General features: G+C 42.3%; 1 protein-coding gene across 1 annotated transcript in view; it reads right to left on the minus strand.

Moving 5' to 3' along the window:
• Positions 1-1,772: 1,772 nt before the first annotated feature.
• The window catches only part of LOC126281623 (myrosinase 1-like), a 60,333-nt gene continuing 44,910 nt past the window's right edge, over positions 1,773-17,195 (minus strand). The window contains exons 8-11 of the mRNA XM_049980745.1: positions 15,764-15,912; positions 10,266-10,400; positions 10,027-10,133; positions 1,773-1,999 (exon numbers count right to left, since the gene is read on the minus strand). Coding sequence (XP_049836702.1) covers positions 1,858-1,999; positions 10,027-10,133; positions 10,266-10,400; positions 15,764-15,912 — 533 coding nt within the window. The 3' untranslated portion in view covers positions 1,773-1,857. The remainder of the gene's footprint in view (positions 2,000-10,026; positions 10,134-10,265; positions 10,401-15,763; positions 15,913-17,195) is intronic.

Below are 17,195 nucleotides of genomic sequence, written 5' to 3' on the forward strand. Positions count from 1 at the left end.
GAACTAGGTTGCTGCTACTTACTTCTTGTCTTTCAAAGTACACTCCTGGAAATGGAAAAAAGAACACATTGACACCGGTGTGTCAGACCCACCATACTTGCTCCGGACACTGCGAGAGGGCTGTACAAGCAATGATCACACGCACGGCACAGCGGACACACCAGGAACCGCGGTTGTTGGCCGTCGAATGGCGCTAGCTGCGCTGCATTTGTGCACCGCCGCCGTCAGTGTCAGCCAGTTTGCCGTGGCATACGGAGCTCCATCGCAGTCGTTAACACTGGTAGCATGCCGCGACAGCGTGGACGTGAACCGTATGTGCAGTTGACGGACTTTGAGAGAGGGCGTATAGTGGGCATGCGGGAGGCCGGGTGGACGTACCGCCGAATTGCTCAACACGTGCGGCGTGAGGTCTCCACAGTACATCGATGTTGTCGCCAGTGGTCGGCGGAAGGTGCACGTGCCCGTCGACCTGGGACCGGACCGCAGCGACGCACGGATGCACGCCAAGACCGTAGGATCCTACGCAGTGCCGTAGGGGACCGCACCGCCACTTCCCAGCAAATTAGGGACACTGTTGCTCCTGGGGTATCGGCGAGGACCATTCGCAACCGTGTCCATGAAGCTGGGCTACGGTCCCGCACACCGTTAGGCCGTCTTCCGCTCACGCCCCAACATCGTGCAGCCCGCCTCCAGTGGTGTCGCGACAGGCGTGAATGGAGGGACGAATGGAGACGTGTCGTCTTCAGCGATGAGAGTCGCTTCTGCCTTGGTGCCAATGATGGTCGTATGCGTGTTTGGCGCCGTGCAGGTGAGCGCCACAATCAGGACTGCATACGACAGAGGCACACAGGGCCAACACCCGGCATCATGGTGTGGGGAGCGATCACCTACACTGGCCGTACACCTCTGGTGATCGTCGAGGGGACACTGAATAGTGCACGGTACATCCAAACCGTCATCGAACCCATCGTTCTACCATTCCCAGACCGGCAAGGGAACTTGCTGTTCCAACAGGACAATGCACGTCCCCATGTATCCCGTGCCACCCAACGTGCTCTAGAAGGTGTAAGTCAACTACCCTGGCCAGCAAGATCTCCGGATCTGTCCCCCATTGAGCATGTTTGGGACTGGATGAAGCGTCGTCTCACGCGGTCTGCACGTCCAGCACGAACGCTGGTCCAACTGAGGCGCCAGGTGGAAATGGCATGGCAAGCCGTTCCACAGGACTACATCCAGCATCTCTACGATCGTCTCCATGGGAGAATAGCAGCCTGCATTGCTGCGAAAGGTGGATATACACTGTACTAGTGCCGACATTGTGCATGCTCTGTTGCCTGTGTCTATGTGCCTGTGGTTCTGTCAGTGTGATCATGTGATGTATCTGACCCCAGGAATGTGTCAATAAAGTTTCCCCTTCCTGGGACAATGAATTCACTGTGTTCTTATTTCAATTCCCAGGAGTGTAGAATGTTTCGTTATAGCTGCATTGTTATCCAGATTTGAAGTAAGTAATGGTATCTTCTCATTGGTAATTTTACTACTGAAACATTCTATAAGTTGAAGGTAAAGTATATACGAAGGTGAATATCGTGATAACCATATTAAAAGTTAACGTTCCTGGTGTGCAATCCATAGAACACACATGAGTGTAATCAACTGTAAACTCTAGACAATTTGTACCAAAGGGCTCTGTCATTCTGGCCACGAAAGAGCTGAAAATGAGTTAGCACCATATGTTAGCTGCTGATAGTTTAATAAAGGCACACAAAATATACAGGTTTTTAAAAGAATTTATTACAGTGTTAAGCAAAACAGAGTACAAAATTGACAGTATAAACACGGACCAGCTTATGAACATCATGTCGTTCGAGTGCTGTTGAAATACTCCAGGGGCACAGTCCTGGTCCTATAAATGTTGCCCATGAACTCTGACGATGCCTTCGGGCTTCTGGGTAGGTTTGGATCGTCAGTGTCCACTTTAAAAACTCCCCACCTTGGCCTGCAAATAAACAAAATTACTCATGCTGACGTCATACAAACATAGTGTGAATTTTGGAGGCAGAGAAAAATAGCACAGTGGACAATTATCATTACAGATAATATAGGTTATATACTCTTAAGGTAATATAGTAAAGTTGGTGATATTTCTGAGTCCAGTGTTCCAGCACTGGTGACTTCGACAGCAGATATTCATAGGATTGTTTCAGGTTTTTCTGTTTTGAATATTTTGGCTTATGTAATTTATACAAGGTGGTTCGGTAATTATTGCGAAGCAGCAAGTACTTGTTAACGAAATATGGAATTCAAATGTTAGAGAACAGTTTTAATGTTACGAAATGGATTCCTAAATTGTGAATCTTGTGTGCATCTTAATGAAACATGAAAATTTGTTCCAGAGCTGGACTCGAACCCGGATTTCCTGCTGAACACAAGAGGTCGCCTTAATAACTTTGACTATCCATGCACGCTCCCAAGACAGACAAAAACCATAATGTGTCATATTGTCCGTATTACCTACACTTGCACTCTTGTGATTCCTGCACAAGAAGAGAGAAATTTTAGTATGCCTTTGGAGGCAGATAGACCAATGTGTTTCAGAACGTTTGTGTTTATAAAGTTTCTGTGTGTAACATTACGATGTCTTTCAGACGTGCAGCATGGGGTCTAGCAAAGCAGGGGACCAATGACGTCATACATTAGTCATAGTAAGTCTTCACTTCAAGGCATGGATAATAAAACAGTTCTGTGCTCCGGATAAGCGCTATCATTGTACATTAAAATAATTATTCGTAAAGATATTGAGGTAATTTAGAGTATTAGTTAGTTATTGAAGAACAATATTAAGTGTCATATTTTCATTATAGGAATGGATTTGTCTGTTTGTGGGTATGTAATTTTCGTTACTGTCTGTCTAGGCGAGCTTCGGTTATTCCTCGATATTTCCGTGTGGTAAGTTCACTTTTCCATTTGCTTCCTTCACTGTATATTTTGACGTATTTCACTGTTTTATTCCACCAATATGTGTATTTTCGTGTTGTGGAGTACGTAATAGAAATTTCTCAGCTGTCGATCTTCTTTCGTTTCCCAACACTATTATGAGTGCGACATTTTCGAATGTGTACTTGCTGTATTACAGGCGAAACCCCCGATACAACTAAAATTTGTATCCCGTCCTTCACTTCGCCTTTACACTGACACTATATATGTCAATTGGCGAGCAGGATACAAATGTTGCGTATAGCTCTATAGCTCAAGTAACGAATGGGATACTATTAGCGTCCACAGCAACAAGAAAACTGTACCCCATAGTGAGGTATGGGATACAAATTGTACATGTGTCGTCTTCTTGTCTCCGAGTAGCTCAATTGAGGTACAGGTTGCAAATTTAACGTTCGTCTATTTCCACCTTTTCGTTTCCAGTGTACATATATAGAGGTCAACGGAAGGATGGTACACATATATTACATACGCAGGTCCTTCTGTCATTAGTAGTACTGATATGTACGTAACAAAAGACTGTTAGTAATGACGAAATAAACAACACATCTACAATTTGTATCCCGTGTTCCACTTGGGGTTTACTGAAGCGGAGGATACATCGTTCAAGTGAAGAACAGGACAGTAATGCTAGTGACGTATGCTGAACTTGTATCCTGTACTGCACTTAAGCAATACATTTCGAAAGAGTTTCGAGATAGAACTTACATACATGTAACGTGATGTATTCTTGGCTAGTAATATATTTCATTAATTTCTTTTCATTTTTTTCATTGTACTAAGATACAAACACACGATATCGTTAACGTGAAAATACTACTGGTCCTTATATATGTGAAGCACAGTTTTTCTCTCTTGCATTCCTTTGTTTCTGAACATTCTTCTCAGCTCTTTCATCTTTGTAATACATGCTCTCTGGCCAATTCTGACGTCATTGGTCAAAGCGACGGGTTGTATCCCGTGCTAAACTAGACCCGCAGCATGCATGTCTGTATGTTACAACGCCCTTCAGACATGAATTGTAATAACTGTGGTGTCACCGCCAGACACCACACCTGCTAGGTGGTAGCCTTTAAATCGGCCGCGGTCCGTTAGTATACGCCGGACCCGCGTGTCGCCACTATCAGTGATTGCAGACCGAGTGCCGCCACACGGCAGGTCTAGAGAGACTTCCTAGCACTCGCCCAGTTGTACAGCCGACATTACTAGCGATGGTTCACTGCCTACTTACGTTCTCATTTGCCGAGAAGATAGATTAGCATAGCCTTCAGATACGTCATTTGCTACGACCTAGCAAGGCGCCATTATCAGTCACTATTGATATTGAGAACTATGTACCGTCAAAAACGAAGTTCATCATTAATGGATTAAAGTTAAGTATTCCACCAGTTACGTCCGTTGTTTCTAATTTCTAATTTCCTTGTCCTGTTCCAGACCCCACGCCAGCCTGCATGAGCTAAATCGCGTGCCTTTCGGCCTCCTCTAGTAACACGGTGTTGGCTCTCCTGCCAACCACAACAATAACACCTACAGACGCTGCAGAAACAAAGACATTGTATCATCCGTCTTTAGTGTGACGAAGCAGGCTGAGATATTTATGGTATAGAGGAGAATCTTGCATGCTTCTTAGTCTGGTAATGAGAGACTGTGTTATTTAGATAGAAACGATCTTTTTTTACATGAGCTTATGCCAATGAATAGTGTCGAGGCTTTTCAGTTTGTAAATCGTAGCCCTGAAATGTGATTCTGGCTGACCTAAAGAAAGCTATACTTTAATTAGAATAATTTTGTGACTGAGTTTGAATCAGTGGAGTGGTAGTGGCCAGGCAATAGGCAACTTCCCAGGAGTCCACGTGTTCGCCGTGTTGCCAGTACTGCGTGTAACACGGTGTTGGCTGGGATAACCGACTTTTTCCAACAACCGATTGGACCGGTTGTTTTTTCTTTCAGGTAGTTTTTTCTGTCTAATGAAAAAAAAAGACATACAAAGTGAATGGACACATTCTCCAGGCTTGATTGGTTTCACTTAATGTGAGGCAACTGGTTGTTCCAGGTATATGAATGTCAGTTATACGAATGTTTCCACTCAGCCTCCGGGTTTTTCACCCTTTTACGTCGAGTGGCCGTGGCACTCTGTCCGGCTCGGCGCAGCAGTGGCGGGCCCTGCGCTACCTCCTCGCGGCGGCTGTGCCCTGGCCCAGGCAGCAGCACGAGGCGTCACTCAGGTGCTGCTTGCTGGATTATTTTATTTTTACCCACACGCTTTCTTTCCGTAAAACAGAATGCAAACAGACGGAAAATTTGGCAATATTTCTTTCTTCTTTATGTGCCCCTTTATGTTCGCTCAGCTTTTGTACTCCCAACGAAGCTGCTTTATTAGTTATGCATAACTTTGACCATTTGTGCTGCCCATTACGTTCGATATCCCACACACTTGAACAATAATATTCCATGACGTCTTACGCGAGTGATTAGTAAGCACTCTCCTTTCTAGACTAATTGTTTTTCCCTAAAGCGAACTCTACTACCTCACTCACCCACGATTGAGCTTATGTGATCATTCCATTTCGTGTCTCTGTTAAGTGTTACGCCTAGGTAGTCGTAGGAGTTCATCGATTCCAACTGTGACTTCTTGCTATTGTATTCATAAGAAACTATGTTTTTTCGTTTCATGAAGTGAGCTATTTTATATTTCTGAACATTTAAATCTTATCAAGGTGTGACTGAATATTTGAGCAGTTTTGTTCAGACTGTACTTCATTGTAAATAACTGCATCATCTGCGAAAAGTCTGAGGTTACTATTAATACTGTCCGCAATCCCACTAATATACGGCGTGAATAGCAAAGGATCAGATACAATTTCCTGGACTACACTCGAAGTTGCTTCCACACCTGTCGATGTCTCTCCATCAAAGATAAAATGCTGCGTCCTCTCTACCAAGAAATCCTCAGTTCAGTTACAAATTTCGATTGTTGCCCCGTACGATTGTGCTTTTCGAAATAAGAGTAGGTGTGGTACTGAGTCAAATGCTTTTCGGAAATCGAGAAATACTGCATCTACGTGACTGCCTTGATCCACGGATTTCGAGATGTGATGTGAGAAATGTGAGAGTTGGCTTTCACGTGATTCAAGTTTTAGAAATCCATCCTGATTGGCATGGTGGAGGCGATCCTGTCCGAGAAACCTCAATATGTTTGAGCTCAGAATATGAAATCGATGACAAGGATAATGGATGACTGTTACATGGATCACTTCTGCTACGTTTCTTGTAGTCAGGTTTGACCTGTGCTTTCTTCTAACTGCTGGGCACTCTATTTTATTCAAGGAGTTTACAATAGATTATAGTTAACAGAGGGTCAAACTCAGCCGCAAACCTGGTGTAGAGTCTGATAGGGATACATCGGGCCCTTGGGCTTTGTTTACGTTTAACGAAGTGAGATGTTTCTCAGCACCACTGACACTAATGTCTATTTCAACCATGTTTTCGGTGGTACGGGGATTGAATTGGGACAATACACTAGATTTTCTTTTGCAAAGGGAGTTAAGGATTTCTGCTTTTGCTTCGCTACTCTCAATTTCAGTTCGCTTCTTGTTCATTAGTGATTTGACATTAACTTTGGTGCTACTAACAGCCTTTATACACGACCAGAATTTCTTTGGGTTTTGTGAAAGACCTTTCGACAATAGTTTGCTACGGTAGTCACCGGAGGCTTCTCGCGTTGCTCTTTTTCGACTGCCACACACGTTTCATTCAGCATGTATCTACCTACGGTCCGTTGCTTTGTGTTATATCTATTATGTAGTACTCTCTGTTTATTTTAGAAGTTTCTTTACGGTTATTGCATGCCATGCAGGATCTCTCTCATCATGAACTGTTCTACGGGGTACATATCTATCCAGTGCTTGGTCAACTAATCTTTTAAACTTGAGCGATAGTTCCTCTTAGTGTTTCTGTGCTAAGGTAAAAGTTTATATCTCCTCATTGAGATTGTTGCTAGTGCTTTTTTATCTAGTTTGTTGAACATATAAATCCTTCTATTTGTTTTTGTTTATCTTCCGTACTTGGTATTCATTGTCGCTATAACTGCTTTGTGGTCACTGACGCCGGTTTCGATGCGGACGCCTTCAGAGAGGTCAGGTCGTTTAGTGCCGTTAGGTCTGATATATTTCTCTCATGAGCGGAGTTGCGAACTAGCTGCTCTAGGTAGCTTCCAGAGAAGGCATTCAGTAATGCTTCACAGGTCCACCTCTCACAGAACTGTAACCATCTCAAATGACTATCGGGTGAATAAAGTCTCCTGCAATGACTACAGTGTGATTGGGGGCTTATTTACAAGTGAAATGAGGTTTTCTTTAAAGTTTCGGCTAGATCAGGAGGTGAGGTTGTTGGTCTATAGAAGGATCCCATTGTAAGTAAGTTTATGCTCACCCTTTATACTGAGTCTTGCCCAAACAATCTAACATGCAGCTTTAGTTTCTATCTTAGTGGATATAGGTTTGTTGTGTACTGAGATAAATACACCACCTCCATTGCTCTGACTTTCATTTCTCCAAAAATCTTTTTACTATCAGCTACAAGTTTTAACAAACTTTCTGTGAAATTCTGTGACAGGAGACAGCTGTGCTTTCTTCCACTTGCTGGGCACTCTCTTTTGTCCAAGAGATTTACGATATATTCTAGTTAACAGAAGGGCTCACTCAGCCACATCCTGGCTATAGAATATGATGTCTTTTAGGAGAGCTTCAAACTCTGGCTCTTTGTTGCGGATGCTTCCACAGTTTCAACTAGGATTTTAATACTCTCACCAGCGGGAGGGCGCTTCTTTGGATCTTACTCCGTTACTTCCGGGTTTCCTACAACTAACGTTATTTGGATAGAATGTACGATTTGCCTGATCTACAAAAAGAGCCTTGTGTGCACTCCACACACAGTCAGCTACCCGGATAGCGGTTTCTCATGTGTGTTGCACACTCGACCCCTTTAGGTGGGTCCTACAACTCTCCATCCTACGGCACAATTCAAGGAATTCACAGAACCTCGTCAATCTCTGGTTCAAGCCTTCCACTGGTTTCAGGATCAGGGGGCTACGATCTGTTCTGGAGACAACGCTACAGATTTTGAGAATAATTGAAAGTCCATGAGCAAAACTGGTATTATCAACCTTCTCTACTTGTCGCTGAATAATGATCCAAGAATGACTTGCGAGTCCAGACGACAGGCGTAATGTGTTTCAACGTGCGTCACAGCCTGCAGTTCGTTACACCCTGACCCTCAACGGCTGCCGGAATAGCTTCTTCAGCATGCTGAATGAGGCCCCAAGGCATACACACTGAGCGAACATGGTGCTCCCTCCCATGTCTTGCTGCCATTTCCCTAAGTGGTACATCTGAACTGCCGACGGTTAATAGGTCCCTACCCCTTTGCGTTCGCTGGCCCTTGGCACAGGATGCAGCAGGTTTCCCAACAGGTGAATCGAATCTCACTGGTTCAGTTTCGGTTTGAGTGGAACACGCCACCTCTTACTCATTTCTTAGTCCTGAGTGCTTCCTGATCTCTGTTTCCCCCAGGCAAGACTCCCAGACCTACCCCCAACACGCCGTTCACAGTCACATCGACGAGTGATGATAGGCCCACATTTCCTGCAGGAGAAACTGACTCAGCAGGAGAGGATAATGGCGGGTAGTTCTAATTAAAGTGCAGCTACTGATGTAGGTTCATTGTGGGCTGTAATTATAGTATGGCAGAGAAACTTTGTAGATATTCAAATGTGCTACTGTGGAACACATGTGGAAAGAAGTAGGGTGATGCTGAGGGAATTAGATTAGGAAATGAGACACTTAAAGTAGTAAAGGAGTTTTGCTATTTGGGGAGCAAAATAACTCATGACGGCCGAAGTAGAGAGGATATAAAATGTAGACTGGCAATGGCAAGGAAAGCATTTCCGAAAAAGAGAAATTTGTTAACATCGAATATAGATTTAAGTTTCAGGAAGTCATTTCTGAAAGTATTTGTATGGGGTGTGGCCATGTATGGAAGTGAAACATGGACAATAAATAGTTTTGAGAAGAAGACAATAGAAGCTTTCAAAACGTGGTGCTACAGAAGAATACTGAAGATAAGGTGGATAGATCACGTAACTAATGAGGAGGTATTGAATAGGATTGGGGAGAAGAGAAGTATGTGGTACAACTTGACTAGAAGAAGGGATCGGTTGGTAGGACAGGTTCTGAGGAATCAAGGGATCACCAATTTAGTATTGGAGGGCAACGAGGAGGGTAAAAATCGTAGAGGGAGACCAAGAGATGAATACACTAAGCAGATTCAGAAGGATGCAGGTTGCAGTAGGTACTGGGAAATGAAGAAGCTTGCACAGGATAGAGTAACATGGAGAGATGCATCAAACCAGTCTCAGGACTGAAGACCACAACAAAAACAACTGTGGAACCACTTTACTCTAGAAAAAAAATGTTCCAGTTTGGACCACCAGGTGCAAATCTGGCGCTGTGAATGCAAGTATTGTGACACCATATGTTACTTATTCACAGGAACTGTAAATCACTAACACCAGCTTATTACGAAATAGGTTACGTAAATCACTCATGGCTTACGAAAAGCTTTGCAAACGTCCGAACTTTGTAAAAATGCAGCTTTTTCTCCCAAATGTGTAATGGAATTTCGGAGCTGTAAGTTGCGAACAGGAAAAATACGTTAAAATTGTACGTCAGTTTGTTATGTCTAAGTTTTCGAAATTAGTTTATGTGAAGACAAAGGAAATACCGGTAGTTATATGTATACACTCTCCCAGCCGTTATCGGTTTTCTGAACCTAGTAGCGCTACTCCTCGCTCAAGGTGCGTATTCGGACTGCATATGGGATATACAGGCCTTAAAATACTTGAATAAAATAACATACTTCAACAATTTATGGACATTAAGACACAGACAAGCATATGAATTTTGTTTAGCTTCATGTTATTGCACAAGACCCTAAGTAAATTTATGTTCCTTGTAGACGGTATTTGCTTACCTGAAACCCTGACCCCACTCAAGATTGTCAATAATACTCCACGCCATGTACCCAATCACGTTACTTCCGTCAATATTGATTGCATTGAGTAGCTCCGCCAAGTAGTGCTAAAAAGAGAATAAAATAAACAGGTAAGTTATACAGTGAAGGTAATAATAATTCTTGCAGGTCTCAATTTCTTAATCTTTTGATGGAACTACTACACACTGGACACAGTGGAAGAGAAAATGGTCACTCACGCCGTGGTAACTTATACGCTGGTCGTCCTGCGTTTCGCCCAGGTCGCTGAAGCCGTTCTCAGTCACGATGATGGGGTACTGCGGGTAAGTGTTGGATACCCAGTTCATCAGCTTCCTGAATCCCCATGGCACCATCTGTGTGTCCAGAAGAAACAAATGACGGCGATAAATAAATATACTGCTATACAATGACCGATAAGCTCTTGGAAATAAAACTTGCATTTGCAGAATCCTCATCTCATTTACAACTACTTAGCGGTGTAAGTTTCTCAGATGAAATGTAATTGTTTACAGTTCCAAATAGTTAATAGTTAATTTAATAGGAGAGGCATAAATGGCATTGATAAGAAATGAATATTTTAATCTTTGAATCTTTGAAACCCTCACGAGAAATTAACGGAGAAATCATTAAATCTTCGTCAGTTAGTTGGAATCTATAATTTAGTACGTTATTTATTAATGCCTATTTATTCTGTATGTACATCATAAAAACCACGTATGTGACTTGTATTGGTTCCTGACAAGTTGTGATTTACTGACTTCCACATTTGTGCAAAGCATGCAAGGTTCTTACCGGAAGCTGTACAATGGTTATATGTTGCTCGGTGGTGTGATCGCACGCAATGCAGAAACACGGTAGCCCTCCGTCAGTAAAACAACTACAAACGTCAAAAAGTTAATGGCGCGCGAGGAGCGGTGTCTTTAACAGCCCACAGTTAATTGTGCGTTCGATGATACTCAACAGTGATGGTTAGCTCGTTCTTCGGAGTATCATGAACTTAAAAAAATAGAAATGAGGGAGCCACAGAGGACTGTTACATTCTTGCCAAGAAGATGTTCTGTTCGAAGATGTTGTCACAATGGAAGAATGACACGGCTGCCTGATGAGTAAGCCAATCCGATTTTTTTATGAAAAGTAATTTCAGTTGACGTGCTTAACGAGAATAGTCACCAGTTATAGATAATAATTTAACAAATAGTAAAAATTAGTTTACAAACACAGTTAAGACTACCTTTATTGAAAATTTACTATTTGTAATATTTTATTAAATGTTATGCGCGTATGTGTTAACAAGCAACTCAGATGAAATTAAGATATTCATTAAATACGTCTCACTGATATAATTTTGTTCGAAATCTGTTTTGCAAGTTAACGTTGCTGAAGCAGCCATTAATGGAAAAATAAAGAGTTAAGGGTGTTTTTGGAGGAAAGGTGTCATTTTCCCCGATACGTTTGTGTTTGCGGAGACACGAGACACGGTGTAACAGGTTTCGAAAATGTTTACTTTAAAAATTAGATCAAATAATTTCTTTTGATTAAGAAAAGTCACTACGATTCGTACTAGATGTGATCTCTTTCTACAAATTTGAACGAAACAACAATTACTGAAGTAAACTGACAACGTTTTCGATTTCTGACGCTTTTTCAGAAAGACTGTGTTGAATGTTTTCTGGTTTTGAGGAAACACAGTGAACTGTTTGCTAGAGAGCGATTGTTGTTATGCCTGTTTGCTATTGGTACTGTATCGACCGTAAGTGATTATCGTCGTTCAGACTAACGGCTGCCCAAGAAATTAACATAACGGAAAAGGCACACTGTTTTAGAGAAGACTTGTCACTTATCGTTAACGCAGACCCTCGGGCAAATTTGATAATACCCCAACATAAATAATATCAAGTGCTTGCTTGTTCCACTTCCGCTTTTTTGTACATTGGAATTTTTGTCCTTGATATTAAAGCATGTGTATCAATTTAACGACACTGTTCGAAATAATTAAAGACAGCTTCCGACAGTGAAATAGGCAGCTGTATTTGCTTTTAGCCGAAATATAAATTAGCAAACTATGGTCTCAGTGGAAGTTCAAAATAATATTAAAAGCCTAGGGAAAGTTCTGTTTTTGTGTCAAACCGAGCGTCATATCGTCGGACATAATGTCAATGAACTTACTATGTGCAAATCGCATCCAGCTATAGGAAGCGCTGAGTGAAGCCGATCAGGACATGAGTGGGCTGCGAACGAAATTGGCGGTCCGTCGATCGGTGGGTGGGTGTTTATGGCATGTGTTGTCATTATGCTCATGTGCTCAAGTACTGTTTACGGTTAACAGAGCCAGTAGAAGACGATTCTTGCGCTTGATAACCTAATTGTACTGATTCGTGTTCGCTGTTTCTCTGTATGACATATTTCATCTACGTAACAGTGTTTGTATGTAACAGCGAAAGTGCACAGAAAAGTGGTAAGGCTATTACGATTCTGCAAAGGAAAATGAGTACTACGCGGCAACACGGGAGCGTGTGAATGCACGAGGGACGAGTGTTTGGTGCAGATGCATTTGAAGGTCACGTTTGTGCGTTTTTCTTGAATAACTCCAAAACCGTGGCCTCCAGCGAAAACTTATCCCGGAACAAAACTTAACTATACTAAATTTCTTACAAAATGGAGCTTTCGCGTACTAACTGAGAGAACAGGAAAATCCCGCGACTGGTTTATGAAGCCCAGCTATAATCATATCGGGTTGCATAAAAGGACGGCGACGGTGGTAGGAGAAGCTGAAAAAGGTGTATATATATAAACGCACGTAAAGGAAAAAGAAGTGTGTTCCAATGCAGTGCAGTGTGCTAAAAACCGAACATCTGCGTGCAGAAGAAGGAAGTGTGAAATAACGTGGAAGACAAGAAACGTAACAATGGTCATTTTAAAGGTAAGAATTGTTTAAGACCTCGATTTGTCAGAAAAACACAATCGTTACAGTGACCGCTGAAAATTCCTTAAATAAAGCGCTACTCTTCTGGTTCTGATAATGGTTTATTACAGTCACTAAAGACGGATTAAGTTCCATATTATTTATAAACTATACGGTGTTTTCTAAATGTTGTTAAAAAGTTGTGTGAATGGAATGTGCGATAAAAGTGAAGGACGAAAGAACTTATTTACCGGGCGGTTTTATAAAAAGGTCAACAGCATATTACATGACCTCCAAAATCAGCTGAAAGACTTATCTTGCAAAATGGTGAACCACACATAGAAAGCAGTTATTATTTGTTTTACATATCGTTTTTCCACCACTTCCTATTCTAATTTGTGAAGTTCCATCTTTCTCGTATTTTGTATACATTGCATTTTTTTTCCTGAAGTTGAGTAAGAGTTCATTTCCGTGAAACCAGGAGGTGAAATTGTTTATGTACCTGCTCTTTTGGGCTGTTTCTAGCCTCTTTAACTGAATTTTCTGCAAGGAAAACCATTACCCCTTTATCATAGAATGTGAGTTAGATGCATAGATTGGCCCTAAGTAATTCTCTGTGAAGTGGTAGGATAAATAATGATTAGTTGCCATTAACTGGTACAATTTTGGAGTTTCCCTAAGAACACGTTGTGATTCACACCATCAAATGCTTTAGGCTGGCCTTAGATCGATGATATTTTACATTTATATATTGGAAAAGAAATAAAAATGTTGAGGTTCGCCGATGACATCGTAATTCTGTCAGAGACAGCAAAGGACTTGGAAGAGCAGTTGAACGGAATGGATAGTGTCTTGAAAGGAGGATATAAGATGGCCATCAACAAAAGCAAAACGAGGATAATCGAATGTAGTCGAATAAAGTCGGGTGATGCTGAGGGAATTAGATTAGTAAGTGAGACACTTAAAGTAGTAAAGGAGTTTTGCTATTTGGGGAGCAAAATAACTGATGATGGTCGAAGTAGAGAGGATATAAAATGTAGACTGGGAATGGTAAGAAAAGCGTTTCTTAAGAACAGAAGTTTGTTAACATCGAATATAGATTTAAGTGTCAGGAAGTCATTTCTGAAAGTATTTGTATGGAGTGTAGCCATGTATGGAAGTGAATCATGGACGATAAATAGTTTGGACAAGAAGAGAATAGAAGCTTTCGAAATGTGGTGCTACAGAAGAATGCTGAAGATTAGATGGGTAGATCACATAACTAATGAGGAAGTACTGAATCGGATTGGGGAGAAGAGTAGTTTGTGGTACAACTTGACCAGAAGAAGGGATCGGTTGGTAGGACATGTTCTGAGGCATCAAGGGATCACCAATTTAGTATTGGAGGGCAGCGTGGAGGGTAAAAATCGTAGAGGGAGACCAAGAGATGACTACACTAAACAGATTCAGAAGGATGTAGGTTGCAGTAGGTACTGGGAGATGAAGAAGCTTGCACTGGATAGAGTAGCATGGAGAGCTGCATCAAACCAGTTTCAGGACTGAAGACCACAACTACAACAATATTCAATTATTTGAGTGATGAATTAATATTTTATGTGTTCAGAGTTATGATCCTAATGCGGACTTAACTATAACAAATAGTTAGTCTGACAGCAACAACTGCGACTTTAATATAAGTGTTGAAAGTACTGTGTTTCTGGGCTAAACATATAATAATGTAAAAAGGTAATAACTTGAGAAGTAATTCAGATATTGACTTACGGTATGTTTCTGCAAGTATCGTATTCGAAATGTATTTTTACGGACCTGATTACATCTTGATATCAGCACTGTTACTGGTGTGACAGACATCTCATTTGTTCCCCACTTTACTCCACGTTTCTTGCAGCACTGCAAGCATAAAATTTGCGATAGCTGTACGAATGCGATGATGCAGATCTGATGGATCTCGGCCTGTTCCTGGTACACTTAATTCTTGGGGGGCCAAGCAATCGATGGACTACCTTTCCTGATCCAGCAATCTGTGATCCAAGAAATCCCTGACAGAGTTCGGAAAGTGACTTGGCGGCCCGTCTTTTTGGAAGACCGAGTCACGAGGAAGTTGTGGCTCTCTCCGCGAAAGAAAGCTCGCAGAACACCTTCTGCTGTGGACACCACACTGATACTGAGGCGCGTTTACGTGAACAAAGCAGGTGCTAGCATGTGCACACGGTACCAAATGCCGCAAGCAAACATAGAAAATATTCTGAGTTGCTATAATTGTAGAAACAAACCCACAATAAATACCTCAATTATGCCACAACTTATCACTTTTTATACTATTAATTATCTAAACCTGTATTTCGAGCGCGTCCGGAAAAAATACTCGAACGCCCTCAGGGCATAAGACGTGGTATCTGCAAACGAGAGATTGTGGTTTCTGGCATCAAGTTCCGCAGCAAAAAGTGTGTGTGGTGGGCACTGTATTCGCCATTGTTAACATCAGCTTTCGCACAAGCGTGCGTAGTTTATTGCCGGTGTCCACAAGATTCCAACAACAGAATAACAAGCTGCGGAAACTATTCTGCAGTGCTCCGTTTGTGCAGCCTGCGGTACTCTCAACGACCGTCATCATTTTTTCATTCATTTTCATTTTTTATCAGACGGTAACAAAACAAACGCTGCATTTAGCAGAAAGGTATTGGCATGTCTACAGTTACGTTTAATCACGTGAGCAAGTCTAGCCACGTAACACAACACGAACAGGAAGATGGTACAAGCGAAGTATCTGGTGTGCACGTTGTGCTGTAAACGTGAGAAAGCATGATTCCTTACGTAGACGTAACCGCTGGCGCCGACAACCCAGGAAGGATCCCTGGAGACGATGACGCCCTGGTCGTGAGCGAAGGACGGAATACTGCCCGTCTCGCCCAGCGTCACCAGACCGGTTCCGTAGGTGTTGATGCCGATGAAGTCCGTCGTTCCTGTCAACACACCCATAAAAGTTGCAGTTCCTCTCCAGGATGCCTATTTGGAAAAGTAGAACGCCTTCTCCGATGCTTTCGTTATTAATTAATAATATTGTACCTTAGTGTTTCATTTGATTAATTAGAGCAGTAGAGTATTAAAAGGTTTGCTCAGCTGATCACACAAATAATTAATCTTTACAACACACATGTCAAAATGATGAACTTCTTTCCGGTAGTGCACCAATTTTTCTGTGTAGAAACTCCCCGATATTGGATATAATGTTCGGATGATGGCGGCGGTCTCCATTCCGAGGGCTGGCCTGATGCCTCCCATCACGATGGTCTATACTTTCGGGCCTCCTAATCTGTACACAACCACAGCAACCTGAATCCACCTACGGTCACCTCCTACGACGTTTATTGCCGACCTTTCCCTCCATTCCAAGTGAACTATTCCTTGATGCATCAGGATGTATTATAATACCCTTTCCCGTCTTTCAGTCAAGTCAGGCTACAAATTTCTTTTCTCCTCTATTAGATTAAGAACCTCTTCATTATCAACTGAATTTGTCCACATAGTCTTCAGCATTCTTCTGTAGTACCACAGTTCACGTGCTTCTATTCTTTTCTCGTCTGCACTGCCTATCGCCCGCGTTTCAATTTTCTACAGGGTTAAGAAGGAACGCCTTGAGTGCGAGGTCACAGGTTCAATCTTTAGTAACGCTCAATTGCATGTGTTGTGTTAACAATTATGACAGGAAAAATGTTAGCTGCTAATTACTCGCCATGTGCACCAGTAAGGCGGCAGAAAATGGACCGAATGAAAAATGGCGCGACACAGTGAGCACAAAGGTTCGTACTATGAAGATCGAAGCCGAACCCCTTGGGAGTTACGAACCGTGCAGGACGTCCAGCTAGGTATTCGGTCTTAAAAAATGGATGTGGAATTATACTGGTGTAATGGGGTGATGAGAAATCGCGGTATGTGGTGGCATGTAACCGAAAGTGAAACAGAACGTCGGGAGCTTATCGCAAACTGGCTATTCTGTAGCTGCAGATAGTGCGATAACACGTTTTATAGGTACAGAAGAAACAAACATCAAGGGCCTGAGTTTGTCCAATGGTTTCGGGTGCTATGAACTGCGGTGTCACACAGTTTTCAGGAAGAATAGTTGGTCCTAAAGGAGCATTTTCACACTCAGATCAGCAATCAAGCAAAGGCAAGTGAACATCCATTGTTGTGTGTCGTTCAGTCGCTCGCAGTTGCGGTCTGTCAGTTTCGGAGACGTTAGCAAATG

This window comes from Schistocerca gregaria, chromosome 7 (assembly GCF_023897955.1).
Source record: "Schistocerca gregaria isolate iqSchGreg1 chromosome 7, iqSchGreg1.2, whole genome shotgun sequence".
Taxonomy (NCBI): Eukaryota; Metazoa; Arthropoda; class Insecta; order Orthoptera; family Acrididae; genus Schistocerca; species Schistocerca gregaria.